This window comes from Anoplolepis gracilipes, chromosome 6 (assembly GCF_047496725.1).
Source record: "Anoplolepis gracilipes chromosome 6, ASM4749672v1, whole genome shotgun sequence".
NCBI classification, from domain to species: domain Eukaryota; kingdom Metazoa; phylum Arthropoda; class Insecta; order Hymenoptera; family Formicidae; genus Anoplolepis; species Anoplolepis gracilipes.
Window position 1 is genome coordinate 15,279,197 of NC_132975.1, and position 25,101 is coordinate 15,304,297.

The following is a 25,101-nucleotide window of genomic DNA, read 5'->3' on the forward strand; positions in this document are numbered from 1 at the left end:
CATGTTTAATTCTTTTTAATTAATTTCATATATTAATTTCTCTAGCGTTATTTGGCAGCTCTGTATAATTATACTCTATTTGGATTAAAAAAAATCGCGAGACGTAAAAATTTTATATATACACTCGAGAAATAAAAATTTAACTTTGTAACGCAATTGTATAGATAGTTCAAATATGACGGTTCTTAAATTTGCTTCTCTGCACATGTGGCGACGTCAAATCATGATCTATGCTTCCACTACTGCGATTGGCTCAGTTATAAACCGCGAAAAATAATTTTATTCAATTCTAAAATCAATTAGCAAAATAATGCATCACCAAATAATTATGCAATCCTGTTGTTTTCGAATTTAAGAAAAGCGTTTAAATGAAAAAAAAAAAAAAAAAAAAAAAAAAAAAACTTAATTATCAATACAAGAAAAATATCTCTCGATTTCATGACCAAATTCTAGTTAAATGATTCAAAAGACAAGTCATTTCACAACGAGACGAAATGAAATGACGAGAATAATTACAGTTCCCTGTATTTATTTGTGTGACATTTCTCTCGACTCTTCACATAATATAATATTCAGTAACTTTATTTACAAGTTATCGACCCAGTGCATGGACTAAACATACTTTAGTTTGCTCGGGAATCGATTTATTTACAAAAATGTGTCTTCGAATTATGGAACTATCTTCAAGTCCGCAAATGCATGGGACACAATATCTCGTTCACAAATATCTTTCATTTAATGAAAGCAGAAATGTAATAATCATTGCGATTGTAATCATCTTATAAAAAGATTCAGATTAAAAAGTCCCTCGCGTATCTTGCATAACAATTTCTCTTCTTGTTTTCCACCAAATATTGGTAAATAATCGTCGTCCTCAAAAATGAAGCTGAATATAAATGCGAATATGCTTGAGAAACATAGCATCTTTCATTTCAGCATCTGAAAAGGGAATCGTTGTCGCCAAGTTTGTTTGATTCTCTGGCGAGAAAACACGAGATTTCATTTAAATATAAATATAGTGCTCCGGAAAATTTCTTATTTTTTATCAGATTTATACTTGATTTACATATATTTTTTTTTAATTGCCTGGTTAAAAATTGTTTTGTCAATATTCTCAGGCAACACATATTAGTTTCATAAACATTTCCTAAATATACATATATTTATATAACGATATATATATATATATATATAACGATATTAGGGTACATTTAAGAAACTAACATGTGTTACTTGGGTTTACTTTGTATTTCTGTTGAAAGTAACTTTGACTGTTATAAAAACTTTTTTTTTTGCTTTGAATATGTTCGATACCTCGTGCTTCTTTTCATACGATTGCCCTTTCACGAAGCAAAATTAGTATAATGTAACACTTGTGGAAATTCCATTCTCTATACATATATATAGCGTTGAAATAAGATGTTTCCCCAGTGAGACTTGATAAAGATATCTCATGCTTAGAATGACTTAAATTCTTCTTTTTTTTACTCTTCATTCTAATACACTTTGTACATACTTGTGGACACTTGAGATGAAGCTTACTGTGATGGATCGGTTTTAGATATAATTTAAACCACCGTGCAATAATACAATCGCCCAAAATCTGACAATGGACGAAAATGCTATGAAACGAGATCCTTCCGTTGCTAAAATATATTGTTTGTAATATATTTCCCTCAATTATATCAACGGGCGTAACGAGTACGAATTAGAGTGCAATTTTAGAGTCCCATAAGCCGTTTTGCATTTTTCGAATTTCACAAATCTCGCGTTGCAGATGTGTTACAAAATTCGTAAATATCATTGCGAATAGTTAATATTTTGTACCTATATAAGCATATATGTTATATTCATAATCGTCATCTAGCTGCAAATTATTTCTTTGACACTTATCTGTTTTCTCTCGTATTCATTATTAATATTTAATAAATTATTAAACATAAAACATTAAGAATATTAAAAAATATGTAGTTTTGAGTGTGTGTGTGTATGAGTGAGAGAGAAAGAAGCCATTTTTCATAAAAATATTAAGTTATAGAAATTTTAACACACACACACACACACACACGCACACATAAGTAGCGTGTAAGAGATTATCATTCATATTCATATTCATATTCATATTCATATTCATATTCATATTCATATCTCTCTCTCTCTCACATTTAGACAAACATCAGATCTACAAAAGTGAATGAACATGTCATAAAGTTAATAAGTTTATAAGTTTTTATCACATAATTAGTTAAAAATTTTCTGTGTAGTAATGTAGAATTTTTTTCGAAATTATTTCGTATATTACGCGCGCAAATACACACACATACACTCAAATAAATTTATAGTTGTATATACTACCACACAAAATATATAAAGTCTAATTTTATATTATTTTTCTCTTTCTTTGTTTTTAAGTATATTACGTAAATTTATTTCGCGTTTTTTTATATGATCTCACATACAATTATATGCGACTATAAAAAAAGGGTTATCATATGCAAGTAAAGTATGAATGTAACGAATATTCATAAATTAGAATATGTGTAACTCGTTTATATAACCGTTAGATAATTAATAAAAAAAAAAAAAAAAAGATATAGATATAAATATTATTTTTCGATATACAGTACTAATGTTCTGTTTCCTTTTTTTTTTTTGCAAGATATTTTGCCTTTTGAGATACAATTCTTAAAAATATAATTGCATGCTTAATAAACTATTAGGAGAGAAAAATGCAATTATGCGCGCATAATGAGACTCTAAGGTACATATGTAGTAAAATAGTAATGATGCTATTCTTCCGAAATATAAAAGGCAAAGTAAACTTTTGATAGCGTTATCGTTTTAAATTAAGCCCAATTCTCTTTGTAATCATATAAAAATTGTAATCTCGTAGGTGTAATTAAATCGAAAGCAAACACATGTTAGCAACAGTAGTGATATCAATCAAAATTCGTAAAAGGATATCTCGTTTGAATTGATCCTGGTGGAATGTTTTCATTTTATTTAATTAATTCTGCAAACGATTCTTCTATATATCTCCCGAGGTTTTTATTAAGAGACATTTCAGTCTATCTACCACTTTCGATCAGGATAATAATACCGTACTCTCACGCGTTCTTCTATGAGAGAGAAGTATATATTATATTATATTTATATTTTTATAATATATGTATGTGACGTCATGTGTTATCTCGCATGCTTTTCGTGTTAATAAATCGCATGGTTTGCAGCAATACAAATAGAATATTAAATGTTACCACCATTCTGCGTAAGTAATTGTAATCAGGTGGTAGCCTGCAATTCTCACAAACAAAGAAGTCCGCGTATTATTTGCCTAAGGAATTTTGCAATTTTCCCATCGTAAACGAGCGATGTATGTCATTCTATGAATGACACTAGATTATAAACATATTGACTGTTTAACTCATTCCTGCTGACAATAATGTCATGTTTTTGTTGTACTAATATATAGAGTATGCAAATATATTTTTATATTGGCTACAATATAATAGTACAAATTATTTTTTTTTGTTTTGTTTGATATTCAAGAAACAATCTCAATATAGTGCAATAGTGCTTTTAGTACTTGTGAATCATTGCAAAATACTGTCATAATACATTCTCATATCAACTTAAAACTGTCGATGAAAAAATGAGAAAATGATGGAAATATGCTCTAAATAAAGACATATATACTTGAACTGCTAAATAATTCTCAAAATCTCACCGACAAAACGCGAAAGAAACTTGCAGTCCTATCTTAGGCAAATAGATCTTATCGTGTTGTCATTTAAAAAGTACGCGTACTAAGCTCTAATAGCTTGTTATAATAAACAAGAATTTTCACATTTTTTTCAGTCTTATAAGCAATACATCGTTTTCATTTTAGAAATCTATCCACTTTCGCGTTTTTTAAATGCGACCCGCTTCGTTTTCAATATTATACTATCCTGTACATTTGTAATTTCTAATCGACCTTTCACGAAACTTGGAAAAGTGGTTTCATAAACGATGTCAGCAATCGTTTCGACGAAGAAAATAGAATCCTTCAAAAGAGAAGTACTGTCGAACCGAGTAATCGACTATTTCTAACCGAAATACATGACACGTTAATTCGATAAACTCCTTGTCGATACGAAGATTTGATAAAAAGATCTATGTAGGCGAGTTTTATATAATTTAACCGGCGTGTGCATTCAGCATCCGTGCATCGAAGGTGTTTCGGACGTAAAGATCTGTATCACGAAGAATACTGGTCGACTAACCAGTGGAGTAATATTTTATCGATGCGCTTGCAAAATTGAAACATAATCCGAATACGATATAGTACATCACTTTAGTTATGCACTATGGTTGATGCATGTTGAAGTCTCTCAAGCTCTTCCAATGACAGGACGTTCGTCTGTCCGAGCTCTGGTAGCTTGCCAGCCCGAGCTTGAGCGAGGAGTTCCGGGCTAAACCACCGTGCTAGTTGGTTAGACGTTGGCGAAAGGTCACCTCCGTTGCTGCCCACAAATCCGAGGCCTGGTGAAGATTGACGGCCGACTGTCATGTTTATTTGCTGCGATCGCATCGCTCGTCCATCTGTGCGCATAATTTATTCAATCATATAACGGATTATCACTTAAAATTCAAATAAAAAACAAGAATAAATGTTATTCCATAATGTATATGTGCAAAATAATTGTGTAAAATGCCATATAGTTTGCCAATATTATAATCTGCTAATATAAATGTTCCATTAATATTCTATAAAGCCATTAATATTCAACAACGTAGTTAATGATTATTTACTTAATCCAAAGGTAAATGATGTCAAGACAGGATTAAATGGGGGAGAGCCAAAAATGGCTTGCTATTATTCCGATTTCTGAACACCGTTGCATGCAATTTGATTGGGGAGAGGAGAAACACCTGAAAATCAATGTAAATAGGCTAAGGAAGGAGTTTTTATAGCAAAAGTCAATTTTTACCAAATGTAAAAATCGGATTTGATATTGTTCGATATGTTAAAAATTCTTTTTTTAATAGCATAACACTCTTGTCACTTTGTGCTTCATTTAATCATATTACCTGTACGATTGGAATTGTAGTTTTGGTTCATAACAAGTTGCATCGGTGTATTTACAGTCCGTTGCGGCGGTTGTTGTTGCTGCTGTTGTTGTTGTTGCATGTTAGCAGCAGTTGCATGCGGCGATTGTTGCATGTTAGCGAGATGCGCAGGAACCTGCTGAGCCTTCATTTGGGTATTTAAAGGATTTGATCTCGGATTCATAATCGAGTTTTGGACTACTGGATTGTATTGCGGAACATTGTGATGTGGCAACGAAGTGGCCATGGTATGTTTGGATCGAGCTGGATTGCCGTACACATTCGTGACCGTTCTGTGTTGATGTTGTTGAAATTCCACATTTCCTGTATTGTATTGGAACTGGTTGCTGCTCGTGTTGCCACTGTTTCCACCTTTAACTATAGGTCGACCTGAAAATTACAGTTTTATGACAATTAATGTTATATGTTATTAAAATTATATATTATCAAAGTCAATAGTTCATATGTTAAAACGTTAATCGCAATATAATAGTAAAGCCTCCTAAATATTTTGTCAGTCAATAATTAGGTTTGTATAACAAAGATTTTTTCCCATATTATAAAAGTTAACGAAATAATGAACCTGCTGGATGTTGTTTAAGCGATGAATTTGACCATGTTGATGGAACGGATTGTGGTCGCAATGCGGTATGTCTCGAGAGAGCTCCCTGTGTAAGTAGCTGAACCGCAGATTGCATTTGTTGCATCTGCGAAGCTTGAGTTTGTGTAGACAATTTTGGGTCATTGCTGCTTCCTGTATTTAGACAAAAGAAAAAACAAGTTTAAAATAGTAAACAATTATATAAAAATTAAAACTAATATAAATAACACAAATATTAATAATAATTAATATGCCTCCTTAATGTTAATGTTAATGCTTTCTTTTTTTCTCCAGATTTAGTTTAATAAAAAGTTATAATAATAATAATATGTAATTTCCAACCTTTACACCAATTTCATATAAATCTCATCAATTTCAATTTTGTACATGTATATATGCACACAAACACTGTAGACGTGAGACACCAACAACATACTAAGATTGTATTCCGAAATTAACTACCACAAAGAAATCTACAGTTCACATTATATATTATAAATTTCAAGTACTGACAGTAAATTTCAGAAGCCAATTTAAATATTATTCATTGAGATATTATCATTTAAATGTTTTTTTATACATACACACACACACACATATATATATGCAAAATTAATAATTTATATAAATCATTATTATATTACTTATATATTATCAGATTATTCACCTACATTATATTGTTATTAGTAGTTATCATCAATAACAAATGCAGCTAAATTGTTATATTTATTTTTATATTTTTATTATTGCATGCAAATTTGGTAAGCATAAAGATTAAGCAAATGTGATAGTTAAGAAAAAAAAACAAAACAAAAATAAAACTGCACATATAAAGATTGTAAGCTTATATATTAGTAAAAAGTTGCAAGATTAATAATAGGAGAAAATGTGAGCATGTAAAAGAAAAGTTAAAGCAGATGAGATAAATCGATACAAAGCCTTTTATTATTTAAAAAAAATCTATTTCAACATACTATTAAGAAATGTAATAAATCTCTGTTATTGTGAGTTTATTTTATAAAGTGCTCTTTTTGTATCTCACATATAAAATAAAGATATATTTTTAAATATCTGTCATTATAAAAAGATGTGACAGATATTTATCACACAAATATTTGGTTTTTAATGCCGATTCTCTTTCATGACCTTTCAAATTTTTCAAGCATCGCATTTCTGAAATGTCAAGCGAAAAAACAAAACGGCAGCTTTTCGTTTTATAATCGCAAAAATAATAAAAACAAAAATTTAGTTCTAAACATAGCAATGAAAAATTATTATTTTATGGTATATTAATGTGCACTTTATGAAACTCTTCATCTGCTAAGAAATAGCACAATTAAATATCTTCATCGTGAAGTACATTAGCATTTTATGAATCAATGTTTCCTATTCCATCTGATGCTGTAGATGCAGTCATTTGATTATTTTCGTTTACTAGCGTTTCTAGTTCAAATGGTTTTTTTACTACCTCATCAAATGCGACACAATCGTTGTTGTTGGCATCGTTATCAATATCTATTACGTTAGAGTCTGGTTTTGTATTGTCATTTGCATTTTCATTAACATCAAGGAAAACATTTTCCTTCGTTGTGTTAATATCCGTATTATCATTTACATTTTTTTCCTGCTCTAATGAACACAAATACTTGGTTTTTAATGCCGATTCTTCCGTACTGCAAGTATTGTTATTTGTACGATTAGCTATAGCAGATTGTAGAAAGATCATTTTAAGAGTCTCATTTTGCACTTGATTGACTGAGTTGGAAAATTTAGATGAATCGACGGAAGGAATGGCGGTATGCATTCGACGGTTATTTTGATCTCGAGATATGTGAGAGTGATTAATATTTCCATTAATTGCAGGTATAATAGAAAAAGTCGTTTCTAATTTGTGAAATTGATTCGCACCGTCGGGTTCCTTATCAGCAGTCATTTTACGTAAAACAGAGGTTGGAGTGAAAGCGAGCGGACTCGCTGTTTGCTTAGCTGGTGAGTTAATAACAGGACTCGACGCGCGTAGTTGCTGTTGCTGTACTTGTTGCTGCTGCTGCTGCTGCTGTTGATCCTGCCGCTTACGGAAATTCTCACGCTGTTCTTCCAATTTCTTCTTGATTAAAGCATTTTGCATTATAGTCTGAGTATGCATAACAATCTCCCGTGGCGACGGCACTCTGTGCGGTATCACTGTTACAATAATAATAATACAAATTTATATATCAAATTTTTTTAATACAACTAATACTTTTCTTAATTTTGTTAATATTACTCAAAATTTATAACAAGTTTGACATAAATTGATTGAATTAACTTATTAAGCAATTTTATTATTGCATATGCCATTTTTCTTAAATTAGAAATATTTTTATATGCAAGGAATAACACAACAAATTTCAAAAAATACAAAGTCCGTTGTGTTTATTATACTACCTGGATGTTGTACTGTTAAAGTACTAGGACTAGCAGCTAAATTTGATGATATTATCGGAGGTGGACAATAAGCTGCATTCCAAACAATACAAAATTTAATTCAAATTTCCACTTACAAAGGGAAAAAGTTGAAAAAGAAAAACAAAAAAGAAGAATAAGTTATGTGCCTGTAAATTCTTACCGTTATTCATCGGAGATGGAATCCTCTGTTGTTGTTGTTGTTGTTGTTGAAATAGCATTTGCTGCAACATATGATCCTGAGGAGTAGCAGGAGCAGGATGAGGATGCGGACTTATGGTACGAGGTGTAGTACCGCCATACATTTTCAGGATGTTTACCAGCACTTCTCGATGACGATGTTGCATAGCGGGATTCTATCAACGATATAATTAAAATTATAGAAAATATCAAGACTACTATGTAACTACTATACACAATGTACATTACAAATAACTTACTTGCAACTGTTGTATTAAATGTTGTCTGGTAATCTCTCCTTGCTGCAGACCTTGAATAATCGCCTGAGCTTCTGGTCGTTGTAAGAGTTCTTGGCTTGACGGAATATTATTTATCATCATCTGCATCTCCGCTGGTACTGGACTGACACCTAGCATTCGCTGATTACCCATCATCATTGACAGCATATCAGAATGACGTTGTTTTTGCTGTTGCTGTTGTTGTTGCTGTTGTTGCTATAATAATATATACAAAATGTTTATAAAAATCTTTCATCGCATATAAATAATTAAATAAAATGCTGGATATATCATACTTGTATTTGTAAGACTTTCATCAGATTCTCATGTTGCATTTGAGCCTGATGCGGATGCTGAGCAGGACCAAGGGGACCAATATGATTAAACGTTGTAGTATGAATCGGTTCTGTAGGTGGTTGCTGATGTGGTATTGATGGTTGTTGAGGCGTTTTCAATTGCGAATTAAGTAGCTAAAAAATCAAAATCAAAATTATTACATATAGGTACATAAAATTAATATCGAAAAAGAAAAATTAAATTAAACTTACTTGCATTAATGTTACAGGTTGTTTTTGTGTGATAGGTCCGTTAGCTGCAGGCACAGCTTGTCCTCCATTCATTTGAGCAAGCTAAATCATTTTTTTCAATAAGTTTACATAAATAAAATAAATAGATTAAAATTAAATTATTAATATATTAAAATATTAACATACCAATTTTTTAAAAGCAGAGAGATCTTCTTCAGTCTTATTTACATGAGGTGTATCAGTCGAAGTTGCAGGGGGAGGAGCACCACCCCGCATGCGTGCTTCCAATTCTTCCAAACTATGCACAACTTTTCCACCAATTTCTAGAAAGAAATATATATTTATATTTATTTTTCATATGCAATCTGTTTATATGATAAAACGAAATTTATCTAAATATGTGACTTACCCAAATCTTTAATCGAACAGTTTTTCACCATAGGAATAGTTGTATTAGATGCATCACCCTGACCATTTTGACTCGGTTTATTACCGCGATGTAACATTTCGAGTAACTTTACACCATTTGTAGCAGAGTTGGTATTGTTTGTCGTGTTAGCCGGAGAAATTGGAGCAAAATAGGTGTTTGATTCCGTCACCGATGGTATTTGGATGTTTGGCTCAGTAATGTCGTTCAATAAATTGTTCAGTAGTTCGTCTTGTATGGAAGCTCTACGACTATCTGCCTGCTGAATTGGACTTTCCCTTTTGAACCACTGGCTGAATCGAGAACCAGTGCCACTATTCGAGCCAACTCCGTTCTACAAATGCAAACAAAAAATTTGTTAGTCATGCAAGAAAAAAAAAAGTATAAGATTATTTCAAATATATTAAATGCAAAAATACAAAAAAAAAAAAAAAAAAAAATTGAAATATAAAAATAATTAAAAAGACGACTAACTGTCAACAGTCCAGATACACCAGCGAATGTATCAGATTTTAGAAATTCATCCAGATTGAAATCAGGATGCGAGTCCTCTTGGTTCTGATTAGCACTGGAATTCTCTGCTGACTCAGATGTTGTCGGTTCAGTCACGGTGCTCTCGTTAATGTCATTTTCTTTACTCTGAGTGATGGATGATTGTTCGGTCTGTTCAGAAATTGGAGAATGCGGCGCTGCTACAGCGTTCAAAGGTTGATCCATCACAGTCGGAGTGCTACGTCCTTTAGGACCTGCCGAGTTTTCGTTCGACTTGTCATCTTTTTCCGTAGCGTTTTTCTTGTTACGTTTTTTCTGCGCAGGAGTCTGTTTCTTACTCTTGGAGTTACCGCTGTTGCTCACCGCCTTCTCTTCCGGAATATCTTCAAAACCTCTTAACTCGATTGTATCATGCTGAGATGTAGGTCCCGAACTGAACCATTCAGGCTCGTCCGTCGAATCGCGATTGTCACTGTAAGTCCGTCGACGGTCGTTGCTGAATCTTTTTTCGCGTCCGCGATCCTTGTCACGATCTGTCTGATGATTGTTCCGCTCGTTGTTTCGCTCCGATCCTCCTCTGTCACCACGATCACGCTCTCTCTCTCCGCGATCACCGTAATCTCGGCCAAATGATCTCCGTTCGAATCTCTCATCCCTCTCGCGTAGACTGTCACGGTCACGTTCTCTCTCACGTATATCACGCTCTCTATCACGCTCCTTTCCATCACGGTTATCTCTGTTATCACGATCACGCAGAGGACCACTAGCGGTCGTGCCTGATCTAAAACCATAATCCGCGCGTTCAGATTCCATCTTTTCGTTTTCCGATCTAAAATCCCATATATCCCGCGCAAGAATCCTGCCGCTACCGATTCGGCGAACAGGTTCACGATGGCTAACCTGTAAAATATTTAATAATTGTATTTACAAACAGAATAAAGAAAAGTGTTACTAATGAAGGTAGATATATACAATCGTGTGTGTCTCAATAAAACGATCGAGTATAAGTTTGTATATACCTCTGTTTTGCCGATTGGGCTTTCCGGACGCCGATTTGATGGCTGATTCACATTAACGAAACATCCCGAGTTAAAACTTCTTCGTTGAGGGCTCAAAACAATGCCGTCTTGCTCTTTACGTATTCGGTCCCGTGGATCACCATTACTACGTCGCTTACTATGATTCTCAGTGATTTGATCACTACGTCCGGTCCTTTCCTCCTTCGGGGGTGTATCGCTACGCTTTCTATCCGAATGCCAACGTTCTGGATCCCAAACACCTCGTGAGCTACGAGAAAAAAGTAATTAGCGATTAGTAAAATAGACATTAATATATCGAAAATTTGAGAGAAGATGAAAAACTTTTGTAACATACTTGTTATAAGCATTGTCTAAGAATGCAGGCCTACGTTTAGATAATCGCAAATTTTTTATCAGCATCAGTTCCTCCTGAAAGCAAAAAAAAAAAAAAAAAAAAAAAATGTAAATGATACATATATTGCAAGGCTCAATGTGCAATTATGCTACTTTAATAAATTTCAATAACATTTGTAAAGTGACATTTACCCGAGAATATTGAAACTGAGGCCTGGAACGACCTACTTCCATGATCGAAGCATCAGTCACCTCTCCAGCCAGCGACATTGATATAATGGCGTCATCCCCTGTAAAATAATGAAAAATAAAATAACTGTTTAGTAAGAATACACCGTCGAAACTCCGAGATAGCTCTGATTTCGATGCCTAAAATTTAAATTGAAATTCGAAACAATAAAGAGACCTGCTGAGAATTCCACGATCCATACAATTTTACAATCATCCAAATAAATGTATTAGAACGACTTGGCGTAACGCGGTCGTACTTACGGAAGGTCACTCGCTTTAGAGGATTGACAGATTTGTTTTTCCGGAACCAATGGCAAGCTTTGGTCTGCATAACAAGGATGTCTAAGAAAGGAGAACCGGTCGGTCCGACCAGCGGTCGTTTCCGCGGTCGCCGGTACCAGTTCGAGCCGACAAAACGATTGACGGCGATGAGTCTCATTGTATAAATCAGTTGTCTTGCTTCGAATAAATCGAATAGACTACGTAAGAAAGTCTTTCTTATCTGGCTGTTCTGTTCTGTTCTATCTAACTGCCGTTGTGTTTCTTCGCGCAACCGTTGCCTTTCGGCAATGTAAATAAACAGGTGAAGGGCAAACAGTCGATAAATTCCCGAATCAAAGTCCCGTCACGAATACCTTGATCCGCGAGTCATTGGAAAAAGAGATTTTTTTCTCTCGCAAAAGATTTGCCACGATAAGAGTTATCGCTCTTTTTTAAGGCTCGAATAAAATAAAGAAATAAAATAAAAATTCTAGAGAGAGATCTAAATATCGGAATTTATCCGTCTGAGAAAAGTCTCGTCCTTTGAAACAAAGCAACTTGACAAACAAATTTTTTTTGTTTTCCGTGTTTTTTTTCTCACGGCAAGAAAAAATTGTTAAATGTCTAACTTTTTAAACATACCAGATATGATTTGATTTCTATTATCAAAATAGTTATGTTTGATGTTAGAAATGGTCAATTTTACATATGTATCCACTGTCTATATATCACTCGCGCGACTTGGTATTGAAGAAATATATGTAAACAGTTGTGTAAGCACAGTACAGTGCAGACTGACTAATTCAAACTGCTTTCAGACAAGATACTACTTTGGCAAGCCAATGAAAGCTTTCCTTAGAAGATCCTAGTCAAGAGGGCACTTGATTCGCTATAAAGATAAATATAATTTAAATATAACTGATTGTCATTCCAGGAAAATATTTAGAAATCATGTTGTCCTAAATATATGAGCTCACCAAAATTTATGATACATATTACAGTATGAAATAAAATATATATCACATTTTGAATTCTTGGATCTCAAAATAATATCCTTTACTCTCTCCAAATGTAAAAGTGTAGATTTATCTTTTTCAATATATTAGAAAGAATATCATGAGATGTTATTTTATTTACTTAGTATTATTAAACATTCAAGTATATATATATATATATATATATATATATATATATATATATATATATGTATATATATATATGTATATATATATATATATATGTATATATATAAAATAAAAAGAGATATTTATGTACATGTAAAGATAGATTAAAATTAATTAAAAACTAATAATGAACTGGATAAAAAGAAAGTAAAATTGAATCGGTTATACGAATTTTGAATATAGAAAATATCTTATTTATAAAGATATAGAACAAAGGAAAACAATTACTAATTAAAATTATTATAAATATCACTCGTGTCTATGTGTGTATATTTTGAAAATTAAAAAGTAAAAAAAAATGAGGAAAGTAAATGAAATTAACAAAAAGTAAGTTTTAACTTACGTTATGTTTCCTAATTATAATGGTCACATAGACTGTTTAGATATTTTTATATAAACTTACTTTTTTATAAACATATACTTTTTATATAAACTGAAGCATCTTAATCATGTGTTTAAGGGATAATAAAATTAAGAAATTTACAAAAAGTGGAGTTAATCAATTTGCCTTCTGAAAAGCTCAGCAAGTATATAAGTAAAAGTAATATCTAATTTATCTTATAATATTTTACATATTATAACAAACTATATATTAGAAAAATTGATAGAAATATTGGAGATTGTTTATATCCTTTTTCTTTGAATTCGTGTTAATTTCCACCATTCAACTAGAGTCAAAGAGAAATATTAGATCTCTGCTGCACTTTCTGTACTTTCTTTCACATTTTTCTCTTTTGCCTCCACAACACTCAAATATCTATTTTGCTTTACAGGAAAAGTGTAACATATTGTAATACCCCTAAAAAGAAACAAATAAACTTACTTTCTAATTGAGGAGAGAAAATTCGCGATTCAGAGGTTATTTCCCGACATTATTCGTCGGTGATGAGCGTCGCTCCGAAGATTCGATAAGGAAGAGAGGAGAGGAGAGGAGAGGAGAGGAGAGGAGAGGAGAGGAGAGGAGAGGAGAAGAGAAGAGAGGAGAGGAGAGGAGAGGAGAGGAGAGGAGAGGAGAAGAGAGGAGAGGAGAAGAGAGGAGAGGAGAAGAGAGGAGAGGAGAGGAGAGGAGAGGAGAGGAGAGGAGAGGAGAGGAGAGGAGAGAAGAGAAGAGGAGAGGGAGAGAGAGAGGGGGAGGGGGAGAGAGAGAGAGATATGTGTAATCAATCTACTCGTACCTTCTTCCTTCTTCGTCGTCGCGGTCGCCGTCGTTGTCGTCATCGCCGTTGTCGCCGCCGCCGCTGCCGTCGTCGTCGGCGGCGGTGGTTGCTTGTCACTTGTCACGGACTCGACGGACATCGCGCCGTTGATTACGCCGACCTCGATCGACTGACGGAGGGTACGTGTCCTACGTGGATACCGGCGTTCCGTCTCTTCGATTTCAATCGGCCAAGTTCCTTTCCGAGAGGATCCTTTACGCGATCTTTATCTACGCCTCTCGTACGCGAGCAGCGATACACATACGCGCGCGCACACACACGAGCGAGCACACACACACACACACACACCTACACAAAGTTATACACGACGCGCGCGATTGCTAGCTAACTCGCACAAACAAACATACAACATACATACACGACGATTGGGAAACACACTCACGAGAGCGCGCGCACCTTATATACGTATAGAGTTTACACCTCTATAGCTTTACATATATATATATATGTGTGTGTGTGTGTGTGTATATATATGTTATATATATTGCTTAGTACTGTTTAGTATCACAGACTGGTTTTCCCTTCTATATTTCGCGGCTCGGCGATAAACGAAGCCTCGATAGGGCGAAGTGTCCTTCTTCTCCTGTTTCGCGACAGAGAGATGAACAAATAGTAATGGATAGGAAGAAGGGTGGTAGAGGAGGGGATGAAAAAGGGTGGAAAAGAGAATTCAAGAGAGAATGTGTTTATACGGGATAAGAGAGAAAGAAAGAAAGAGAGAGAGAGAGAGAGAAAGAGAGAGAGAGTGAGAGGTTTACACGCAAAGCTGCGCAAACGGATGGGTTTTTTTTGACGGTCTTGCGAGTGGCTCGATCGCGCGATTCTTCCGTCGTGTGTCGCCAAATAATTATCTCATGTCACACAATGTCTCAATGTTTGCGAGCTCCCTGCCGATCGCCGTCAGTCCATCGATCTTTTATCACACACAACCGAAAAAAAAACCCGTATACACACACGCACGACACACTGGCTCTCACTCGCGGTGCTATATGCAAAAATAGAAAATGGCTGCACTCGATCCCCACTTCGACTGCTGCTGCTGCTGTTTCTCTGTCGCCTCTCCGCGATTTCTCGTTTCCCAACGAACGCGGCCGAACGTTTCTGACCGAGGAGGTTGTGGAATAAAAAGATGGGGCTTGTGGCACGAGTTTATTTCTGATAGCAACGCGAAAGGAGACGAACGCTACGATACACGAAGGCGCTGTCATCGAAGGCGATTCGACGGCCACTAGTATTTGTCGACGATTAAAGTCTGTTCGTAATCGTTACGTCAGCATTAGAGACCGGACAAGAACGGGGCCACTTTTGATTGGTGCGCCATGTTTCGTCTATTCCCGCTCATATTCAAATTTCACTTACTCCACTTCTCTGGAGCAAAATGTATCTGTATAATAAAAAAAAGGAAATCCAAAGAGTATTTTATATATTTTTATTCATTTTATTAGAAACATATAATCCTCATTGCATATCCAGTTTTTAAAATCCCGAAAATTTTTTTATTCCACAGCCAATCATGTGACATATTTACACGTCTTTTAGAAATTCTCTATTCAATAAGCAATCCGATAGGCTATTTATAATTATGGATATGGACTAAAATTACCAATCCAAACGTTGGTTTTTCAGAACACAGCTAATGACAAGTTGCCAGTATCTCGTGGCACGAATTATGTACGATTTAAAAAAACGATGAAATATATTCAATATTTATTTTTAATATATACATGTTTGATATTTATAATAATGTAATAAGAATTTTATGTAGGTCATTATGATTACAAAATATATTTATTATAATGCAAAGCCGATAGGGTTATGTTGTGAGTATAACATTTTGATTATATGTCTGAAAACATAAATAAATGAAAATAATTTATAATAGAATATGTGATTATATTCTAAAATCTCGTAAGAATTATGTTAAGATATGTTACTTTACAGCTCACTTATATAAATCAAGTCTTGCGTTTGTTCCAAAATGTAATCCAACAAGAGTAGAAGATGTGACTAGATTAAAGGAATTTATTGATAAACATCATAGTTTGTGCACATTAACTGGGGCAGGAATATCCACAGAAAGCGGTATTCCCGACTACAGATCGGCAGAAGTAGGTCTTTATGCGCGAAGCAATCATAAACCAGTTCTTTATAAAGAATTTTGCGAGAGGGAGGCAATAAGAAGACGATACTGGGCCAGAAACTATGTTGGATGGCCAAGGTTTAACTTTTTGTAGTTTAGACTCTTCACTTATTTATAAGGTAGTAATAAATGAAGAATCCATTTGCAGATTTTCCTCTCTCAAACCAAACATTACGCACGAGATAATAAAAGACTTGGAATATGCTGGAAAGATAGGGTGTATTGTTACACAGAATGTAGACAATTTGCATTCAAAGGCAGGAAGTAAAAAAGTAATAGAGTTGCATGGAACAGCATTCAGAGTTATGTGTCTCAATTGCGATAATAAAATATGTAGATATGAACTTCAAGAGATTTTTCAAAAACTCAATCCATCTATGACTGCAATTACTCAAATGATAAGACCTGATGGAGACGTAGAATTATCACAGGTAAAATGCAACATCTATTCAAATTTATATATGTATCTGCACATAGTTTTTGCGATACTACGTGTTAACATGATGAAATATGTTTAGGCACAAGTCCAAGACTTTAATGTTCCTGCTTGTGATAATTGTGGTGGTATTTTAAAACCAGATATTATATTTTTTGGAGACAATGTTCCACGCGATACAGTACAAAATGTGAAAAATAACGTTGAGAAATCGGATGCTTTGCTAATTCTGGGAACGACTCTTACCACATTCTCTGCATATAGAATTGTGCTGCAAGCGGTCGAGGCCAACAAACCAATTGCGATTGTAAATATTGGCAAAACGAGAGCTGACGAATTTGTCAACTTGAGAGTGGAGGGAAGATGCGGAGATATACTTTCAAAAGTCTGGCAGTTAAATGTATCAAACAATTCTATAAGATAATGAAAAATGTGAATAGTTTTTAAATTTCAACTAATATATATACAAGGACTTATCTAATATTAGTAGGACAAAATATATAATACAGTATGTTGTTTTAAACCAATGGATAATGCTCAATTTAAAAAGGTACAATGAATAAATAAATTCTTATTTGGAAAATTGTACACTTTTTCCATTTAATTCTTCACAAACACTGTTCCTCAAATATTATATATAAACATTCATAATATTTAATTAATATATTGATTTTTTAATGGGAAGATTTTGCCTCCTTTGCGTTTTGTAGACTTTGAGTAATGTATAATTTTGCTAAGCTTTGAGAACAGAATTGCGAGATGTGTTCACTATATGTATTAATTTGTCCTGCAACAATCATTGGATTTAACCTTGGTGGAACTGGTAGAGGCCTCATCAGTTTGTTAATATCATCATCAGGTAACGGCGGTTCGTCCTTTGCAGCCCTAGCAGCATTCTCTTGAGCTCTCTTAGCCAGGAGCCTGTTCTTATCTTGCTGCTGTCGAACCACCAATTGTTGATATCTATTGAACTTCATAGCTTCTTGGTTCAGTTCATCTACTCGATCCATCAAACATCTCAACTGGTTCTCTAATACTGTAGCTGTACCAAGATCCAAATACTTTGTGCCTTGCTCCTCGGGAATCATTTCGTCCAATTCTGACATCATAATATTTGTCAAATTACTGTTCTTTATAACTACTGGAATTTCGACAAAGAGACTCTCGTATCCAATCTTCAAGGTACGCAGAGCTTCCGGAGTAAACTCGTTCTCCTTGTACATTTGTATCGCTTGTGGAGTAAGCCGGTATGCCTTAAGTGTCAAAAAACCTCTGGCAGATTTCGCTGTATCATAAATAAGCACAACTGATTCTTCGATGGAAGTTTGATAGTGATACTGCGACTCTAGCAAGGATAGATTTAAGAAGTTGCCAACGTCCGCACTTTGATACCAACCGACGTGGAAGTGATCGACGTTCACCCTGCAAATACATGATAAAAGAAGAATTAAACGATAAATATTCTTGCTTTAAATAATATTTAGACATATCTCAACTCGCACCATCTCAGTCTTCGCATCATAGCAAGCTGATATTCCTCCTCGTCCATGATCTCGTCATTTTTGGGAAATGGGAAACAGTTGGTGATTTCCAAGCGATTTTGCACAACCAAGCCAAGTAAAGCGCCCTGTGCAACTTCCATGTTGCTGGAAGATTCCTCATGGCAATGTTTCACCATCTTCATCACTACGAGCCCATCGCATTGCACGTAATCTATACGAGGTTCTACCTCGGGAATCCGTCTCGACGTTGTCCTCGAAGCCATCTTCGACGGATTTAACCTCTCGCAGTGCTAAAAAAGACTCAATGACACAAACCCACTCGAGCTTAACTGCAAAAGTCCGTGGAGGTTAAAATCTGGAAGGAACATATGCCAGTGCGTGACGTCACTGTGCGTTCGTAAAGTGCTTCTATCGGTACTACAATAGCTGTCGTAAAAGTTGACCAATCATATTCGATTATTCTTCTCTAAAGTCAACTGTGATTGGTCAATTCTTCCGATTTTTACAAGAATTCGATTGCAGTTGTCGCGGATTGGTTACTTGCTAGGAAACTTTTGTACTTCCAAGAAAAATTTTTTGTTTTTACGTTGCTACACATAGTGTGTGATTTTTCGAACACTGCAGTCAAGACCCGCGAAATAGTATCTCGTCTCTCGTCGGTGGTCGGTGGTTATCTTGAGGACGTCACGAATTTAAAGTTACGTTTGATAAAACGGTTTTTCTTCGACGATGTATGATAAAACATAATTTAAAGTGTGAATTACAGTGTGAAGTCCTTCGTTTTTACGCATAAGACTGACAAGTATAATTTATACATTATTACTAACAATTTTGTAAAGATGGATAAAAAAATTAAAACATGGAGAAAATTAATACAGTCTGAGAACTTAGGAGATGCATTGGAAGATATTGAGGTTTGCTTTTTTTTCGTTTAATTCAAGTTATCTATAAACTTGATCCTACTTTAATAATTTTAATAATTTTAGATGAACATTCGTGAGCGACCTGACAGCGAATTGAACGAGAATATTTTTAAATTGCTGTCACTCTTGTGTCGCACAGCAGACGACTGTCGTACAGCGGACAAACCAAACTGTGAAACTGGAAAGGAAATAGCTAAACTAACCAAGTTACTTTGCTCATTATTAATTAATGTACCTGATGGCAACAAGTTTGTCAAAATTTTATTTAAAATTGTTAATTGTTTGATATCTTTAAATCTATACACGGATGCAGCAGAAGTCTGTTGTTACTTGCAACCTGGCAATTTATATAATCTACAAGATGATACAATGAATCTTCTTAGAAAAGTATTATCTTTATGGCATACTTCTGCTAACAATATATATATGATTTTTACTAATGACTCTTTTAATACAGAAAATTACAATAATTTAAAAAGTATTATAAAATATGAAATCAAAATGATTCAAATTGTATATAAAGATTATACAAAGCAGCTGATTAGTGTGATAAATACACATTTAGATAAAATAATATTAATTGAGAAAGAAAAAAAATATTTTGACAACTTTTATAAAGGTATATTGGAATATTTAAAAGAAACGCAGTTGCATTTAGACAAGGATGAAAAATATGAAATATATTATCATATACTTCGTGTCATACGTCATATAATATATAGAACTATTGACACGATTGATACTGGATATGGAACAAAAACATTTGATGAATTATGTAGTTATTTCAATGCTCTTCTAACAGAAGATCAAGAATGTTATCAATGCTTTCAACAATTTCAAAACTTTTGTACAACTCTTTTAGTGCCGATAGAGGATCTTGTGAGTAACAATAGTGCCAAAAATATGCAAGATGTTGTTTCTTGTCAATTAAACATTGCACAAAAATATGGTTATACGGGAAGTCTTAAATGGAATGCATTGATTATTGCAGAAATAGTTGAACCCATGTTTAAATATTGGGAAATGTGCATAGAAACTGACCAACGCGTGTTAAAACATTTGCTTGATACTGGCATTTTGTCGGAAACAATGAACTTATTTCTGCATATAGATGCGGATGAAGTTTATATTAAACGAGTATCAGTTAAATGCACACATTGCCTAGACAAAATATGTACAGTTAAAAAGGATTTATATAATGCTATAATAATGAAATGTAAATGTGTCAATTTATTATGTAAATATCAGGTTAAAAATATATCAGAAAAAGTGTGTGCTCTTGCTAGAAAAATCTTAGAACAAAATGTGAAATGGATTATACATGAAATGGAAGAATGCCAATGTAAACGTTGGATACGTTTGTGGGACACCTGTCGTACTTTAATCTATAATATGAGCATATTATCTAAGCATGTTTATGAGGAAAGCGTACGTTTATATTCCTTCTTATGTGCTTCCATTTTTCAATTATACAAAACTGAGTCAAACTCTGAATCATACTTTAAAAATATTATTCCTTTTGCATTACACGAACTAAGTGTCATGCATTATAACAATGGTATGGATAGAGAAGCCATGACTACATCTGCATTGAATGCCTTGTTAACTTATGAATCGAAAGCTTTTCGTATATGGGCAAAGATTAAAAAATATGTTTCTGAAGAAATTGCACAATTATCTATGCTGGACTGCTTGAAAAATGATAGAGACAAGATAAAGAATGAAATAGGTTTTTCAATTGACATTTCCAAGTATGATGTCGTTAAATTATGCATGCATGAAGTAAAAAGTTTGCTGGATGAGAGAATTCCATTTACTAATGGTGTGTCAAGAGTTTTAGACAAACTTAAAAAATTCAAGCTGAGTAATTATGAATATGCACATGTGGTACAATTATTAGGATATTATTTGTTAGGTTTTAAACATGACAGCTCTATTCTGAAATATTACGAGCAAATTATATCTGATTTGAAGCAGGACAAATCGAACTCTGTGGCTCTTTTGTGCTTGGAAGCCAACTTAAACTTTTTCATATTTGTAGAGGAATTGCGTACAATGAATGAGCAGACGCGGGTGGAAATGGAAAATACCAAGTTTGCTCTTTATGCTCCCAAGCTACCAGAACTTGTCGAAACCAAATCTCCAAATATAGTTCCTGCTTATACTATGATAAATGCTAAAAAAGCTTCCAGCCTTACATTAAGTTTACAAAAATGTCTGAAGAAATGGAAGCAACTGCTTAAATGCGATATTGTAAGTTATGATGAAAAAAATATTTACTATATGTAAAGACAATTATTAAAATTTTACAAATTTTAAGGTTTTAAATTGTATATAAAAATATGTTATTTTTCAACAGAATGAGATTGTCAAGAATTGGGAACCGACTCTCATACTTAGTCTATTGGTAATAGCTGGTGAATATTCTCGATTATATCGTTATGAAGATTGTGAAGCTGAAGCATGGATGCTAGCGTATAGATTAGCGTCGGAAATTGATGATTATTGTACAATTATTTACGGTATATTGATTTATTTATTATAGTAATTGAAAGAATATTATCTCTCTTTGTTTGATAAGCTAATATAAATTTTACTACAGTCACAGGTCGTTGTATTTCATTGAGACAAATTGATTATAATTGGATTGCCACTGCTAAAGAATATGCCATAAAGCACAGAGATTCCAAGACTGAAAATGTAATTAGCGCCATTGCTATGTTTTGGATAAGCTTAGCAGATCTCTATTTCGAATGTGGAAAGGTAAGAATAAAAAAGCATACAAATATTTTTACTAAATATATAAATATGTGTATATGATTGTAATGTCCATTTTTTTAGTATGATGATGCTAAGCAGTTACTTACTGAAGCTAGAAATCTACTGGGAATTTCATATTTTGATAATAAATCGGTGTACTTGCTAAGCTTAGATGTTATGATACGCAACAGTAGTTTATATAAAGATAATATGCAACATGAGGATTATGGTTCGTACATTGTGAAGAGTCTGCTTACATCGAGATACTTACATCAAAATCTATTGACGGAAAAATGTAATTATAATTCATTAAATATATAAATTAATAAATAATTATTTACATCCTTATTTAATTTTAAATGAAATAAAAGTCAAATTATATATATCCAATATTATTAATTAAACAACCTTTTTTTTTTTTTTTTTCAGGGAAAAACCAGACGGATTATCTTTTCAGTTGTGACGTACTTTTCACTACAGCAGTTAATTTATCCATGAGAATAAATAGTTTATTATCTTTTCGTGGAATTAGCCCGGATTTAGTGCGTCATTTAAAATCGGCACAGAGCTTGGGCGCGATGCTACGTGTCGGCGAATTACTGAAATCACTGTGTTACATCGATTTATCCCGTTCGCAATTAAACGATTGCGAAGTGAAATTGCAAGGTCTTGAGCACATGTTGGGCATCGAGACGTTTCAGTCATCCATGAATGTTGAACCCGTCAAACAAATGTCTGATTGTCTCCCTGTGACTCCTACGAAAATTGTGAATCTATCAAATTGTGATCCTATCAGAGATACACCTCAGCATGTTGCGTCGCCAGTACTTGGCAAAAAAGTCTTCGACTTGCCAAAATTCACACTGCATACAAATTGTGATTGCTTCATGTGCACCAATGTATCATATCAATATTTGGTGTTCGCCGTTACATGTATCAGGGCACAGCTGTACGCCTTGCAAAATCAAACCACAATAGCGCTCGATCACTTTTACGGTGCTTTTGAAATAAGACAGAGATTGTTCAAAGAAGAGGAATCTGCTTTGCCCGAAAATTGGTCTGACGATGAAATCGGCGTGAAGCGATTCTCTTGGCAAGCACGAGTCTACATCGTCGATTATATTAATTTATTGATCAATTTCTGTTACTTTTTGAAGACAAATGTAACATCGAGGCAACAGAATACATTTGATATCGCCAATTTAGCGATCGATATATGTCACAGGTATAAATTAGAAGGACATCCCGTCTATATATCGGCTAGAGAATTAGCATTGGATAATGATTTTCAACCGGTATTAGAATCTTCAGACTGTTTAAGTACGTATTCTTTAACATGTAACATTTTCACTGTCAAGATTTAGCTTTGGGAAAAATCTTTATGTAACGATCTTTCTGTTGCAGAGTTTACAGTTCCGCAGTCACATGACATTGATATAACCAGCTATGCGAGAGCTTCGACTACTTTGAACGTTTGTGTTACGCCAACCGTTCAAAATCGTCCCAAGAAACCTCTCTCGATCCGACGTAAAAGGAGTCCAGTAGCTTTGAAAATAGCTAAAATCAATATAAATTGGAGCGATGACGAAGATGACAATAGCTTCTCTCCACCATTAACCACATGTTCAGCTAGAAAAGCCAAATTTCCAGGTGCAAAATTAGTGACAAGAAAAATTTTGAAAGATCTGTCCGATAACGTTAATTCAAATATGAAAGACTCTGTACCAAAAAAAGCAGAATCGGAACATGAGCTAAATGGAAATGAAGATAATACACAAAGAAAATCGATAAAAGATATTATGATTAAAGTAGCACCTTTAGTTTCAGATATATCAGAAACCTTGACAAATTTGACAAACGACAAGTCAGATGTACCTGCTACAATGGAAAATATTGACAAATTGATAGAAAACGTGAAAAGTCTCAAGATTAATTCGAGTACAAGTAGAAAGAATTTTAAAGATAAGACAAAATTAACAGCTGTTGATCATAATAAACATGTAAATCAGGCTGTCGAGTTACTGAAAAATGTAGCAGTAAATGAAAAAGCAAATGGAAATATCGATCCTTTTACGCCAACAAAAGATGATAAACAAACACAAGACCAGAATAATACTCCACATGAAAGGAAATTTTTTAAAACTGGGTTATTACAAAAACATAAAGAAAATGCAAAATTAAGTGTAAATGAAACGCACAATATAAGAACGACAAGATCTAGTCTGAGAAGAGCTAAAGAGAAATTATAAGATAATAATGATACATTGCTATAAAAAGCAAATGAAAATATCGATCCTTTTAAGCCAATAAAAGATGATAAACAGACACAAGATCAGAATACTCCACATCATGAAAAGAAATTTTTTTAAACTGAATTATTACAAAAACTTAAAGAAAATACAAAATTATGTGTAAATGAAACGCACAATATAAGGACGACAAGATCTAGTCTTAGAAGGACTAAGGAGAAATTATAAGATAATAAAGATACATTGCTATAAAACTGCATATTTTTCAAAACTCTGTGGATTTAAAACAATGACAGTATTTTTCATAGTATGATTAAATAAATATTTGTATAACAGAAAGAATCAAATTTAAAAAAATGTGTCCTAATTTGTATTGTATTTAATTTAGAAGATTATAAGTATATTATATATTTCACATATATTTATAAATTATTTCTAATAGGATAAAAATTAACTTTAGTATTCTATTTTAACTTTTTATTATATACTTTATAAATAAAATGATTTTGTTCCAATTAAATACTCTTTCAATTATAAACTCAATTCAATATTTTCGATACTAGGTATTTCATATGTTTTTCGTCTCGTATTTATTATTATTCTTAACATAAGTATCACACAAGTCCTTATTATAATAATAGTAATAAACTGTCCTTATCATAATATACAATAAACTGTGGCGCTGTAAAGGAAATTAATATGTAAATATATGTTTACATGCATGCTATACAGTATCATCATTTTGTATTGTAAACTATCGCGATACTCGTTATCATCACGATAA

At 33.5% G+C, this 25,101-nt stretch overlaps 4 protein-coding genes across 7 annotated transcripts; 2 read left to right on the top strand and 2 right to left on the bottom strand.

Moving 5' to 3' along the window:
• Positions 1-561: 561 nt before the first annotated feature.
• LOC140666558 (uncharacterized) lies at positions 562-15,460 on the bottom strand. 4 transcript variants are annotated; one of them, XM_072893863.1, is made up of 15 exons: positions 14,266-15,460; positions 11,607-11,704; positions 11,416-11,489; positions 11,061-11,328; positions 10,024-10,941; positions 9,532-9,883; positions 9,309-9,445; positions 9,144-9,224; positions 8,892-9,065; positions 8,578-8,811; positions 8,301-8,493; positions 7,601-7,876; positions 5,675-5,845; positions 5,074-5,481; positions 562-4,584 (listed from the first exon to the last, which is right to left on the bottom strand). In XM_072893863.1, exons 1-15 carry the CDS (start codon positions 14,384-14,386, stop codon positions 4,337-4,339), a joined length of 3,753 nt encoding a protein of 1,250 aa, XP_072749964.1. In that variant the 5' UTR covers positions 14,387-15,460; the 3' UTR covers positions 562-4,336. The 4 variants fall into 4 exon arrangements, with proteins under 4 accessions (XP_072749964.1, XP_072749965.1, XP_072749963.1 ...); XM_072893864.1 differs by lacking the exon at positions 14,266-15,460 and adding an exon at positions 12,549-12,730; XM_072893862.1 differs by lacking the exon at positions 14,266-15,460 and adding an exon at positions 11,907-12,542.
• A 483-nt stretch (positions 15,461-15,943) lies between these two features.
• LOC140666972 (NAD-dependent protein deacylase Sirt4) lies at positions 15,944-17,466 on the top strand. Its single transcript, XM_072894534.1, has 4 exons — positions 15,944-16,127; positions 16,249-16,525; positions 16,596-16,878; positions 16,966-17,466. Exons 1-4 carry the CDS (start codon positions 16,079-16,081, stop codon positions 17,305-17,307), a joined length of 951 nt encoding a protein of 316 aa, XP_072750635.1. The 5' UTR covers positions 15,944-16,078; the 3' UTR covers positions 17,308-17,466.
• Positions 17,461-18,754, bottom strand: Eif3h (eukaryotic translation initiation factor 3 subunit h). Its single transcript, XM_072894533.1, has 2 exons — positions 18,386-18,754; positions 17,461-18,305 (listed from the first exon to the last, which is right to left on the bottom strand). Exons 1-2 carry the CDS (start codon positions 18,646-18,648, stop codon positions 17,558-17,560), a joined length of 1,011 nt encoding a protein of 336 aa, XP_072750634.1. The 5' UTR covers positions 18,649-18,754; the 3' UTR covers positions 17,461-17,557.
• Positions 18,755-19,019: 265 nt separating this feature from the next.
• Positions 19,020-24,839, top strand: LOC140666671 (uncharacterized). Its single transcript, XM_072894110.1, has 7 exons — positions 19,020-19,299; positions 19,372-21,561; positions 21,668-21,830; positions 21,911-22,071; positions 22,150-22,363; positions 22,498-23,388; positions 23,473-24,839. The coding sequence occupies exons 1-7, from the start codon at positions 19,225-19,227 to the stop codon at positions 24,315-24,317; spliced, it is 4,539 nt and encodes a 1,512-aa protein (XP_072750211.1). The 5' UTR covers positions 19,020-19,224; the 3' UTR covers positions 24,318-24,839.
• The last annotated feature ends 262 nt before the right edge of the window (positions 24,840-25,101 follow it).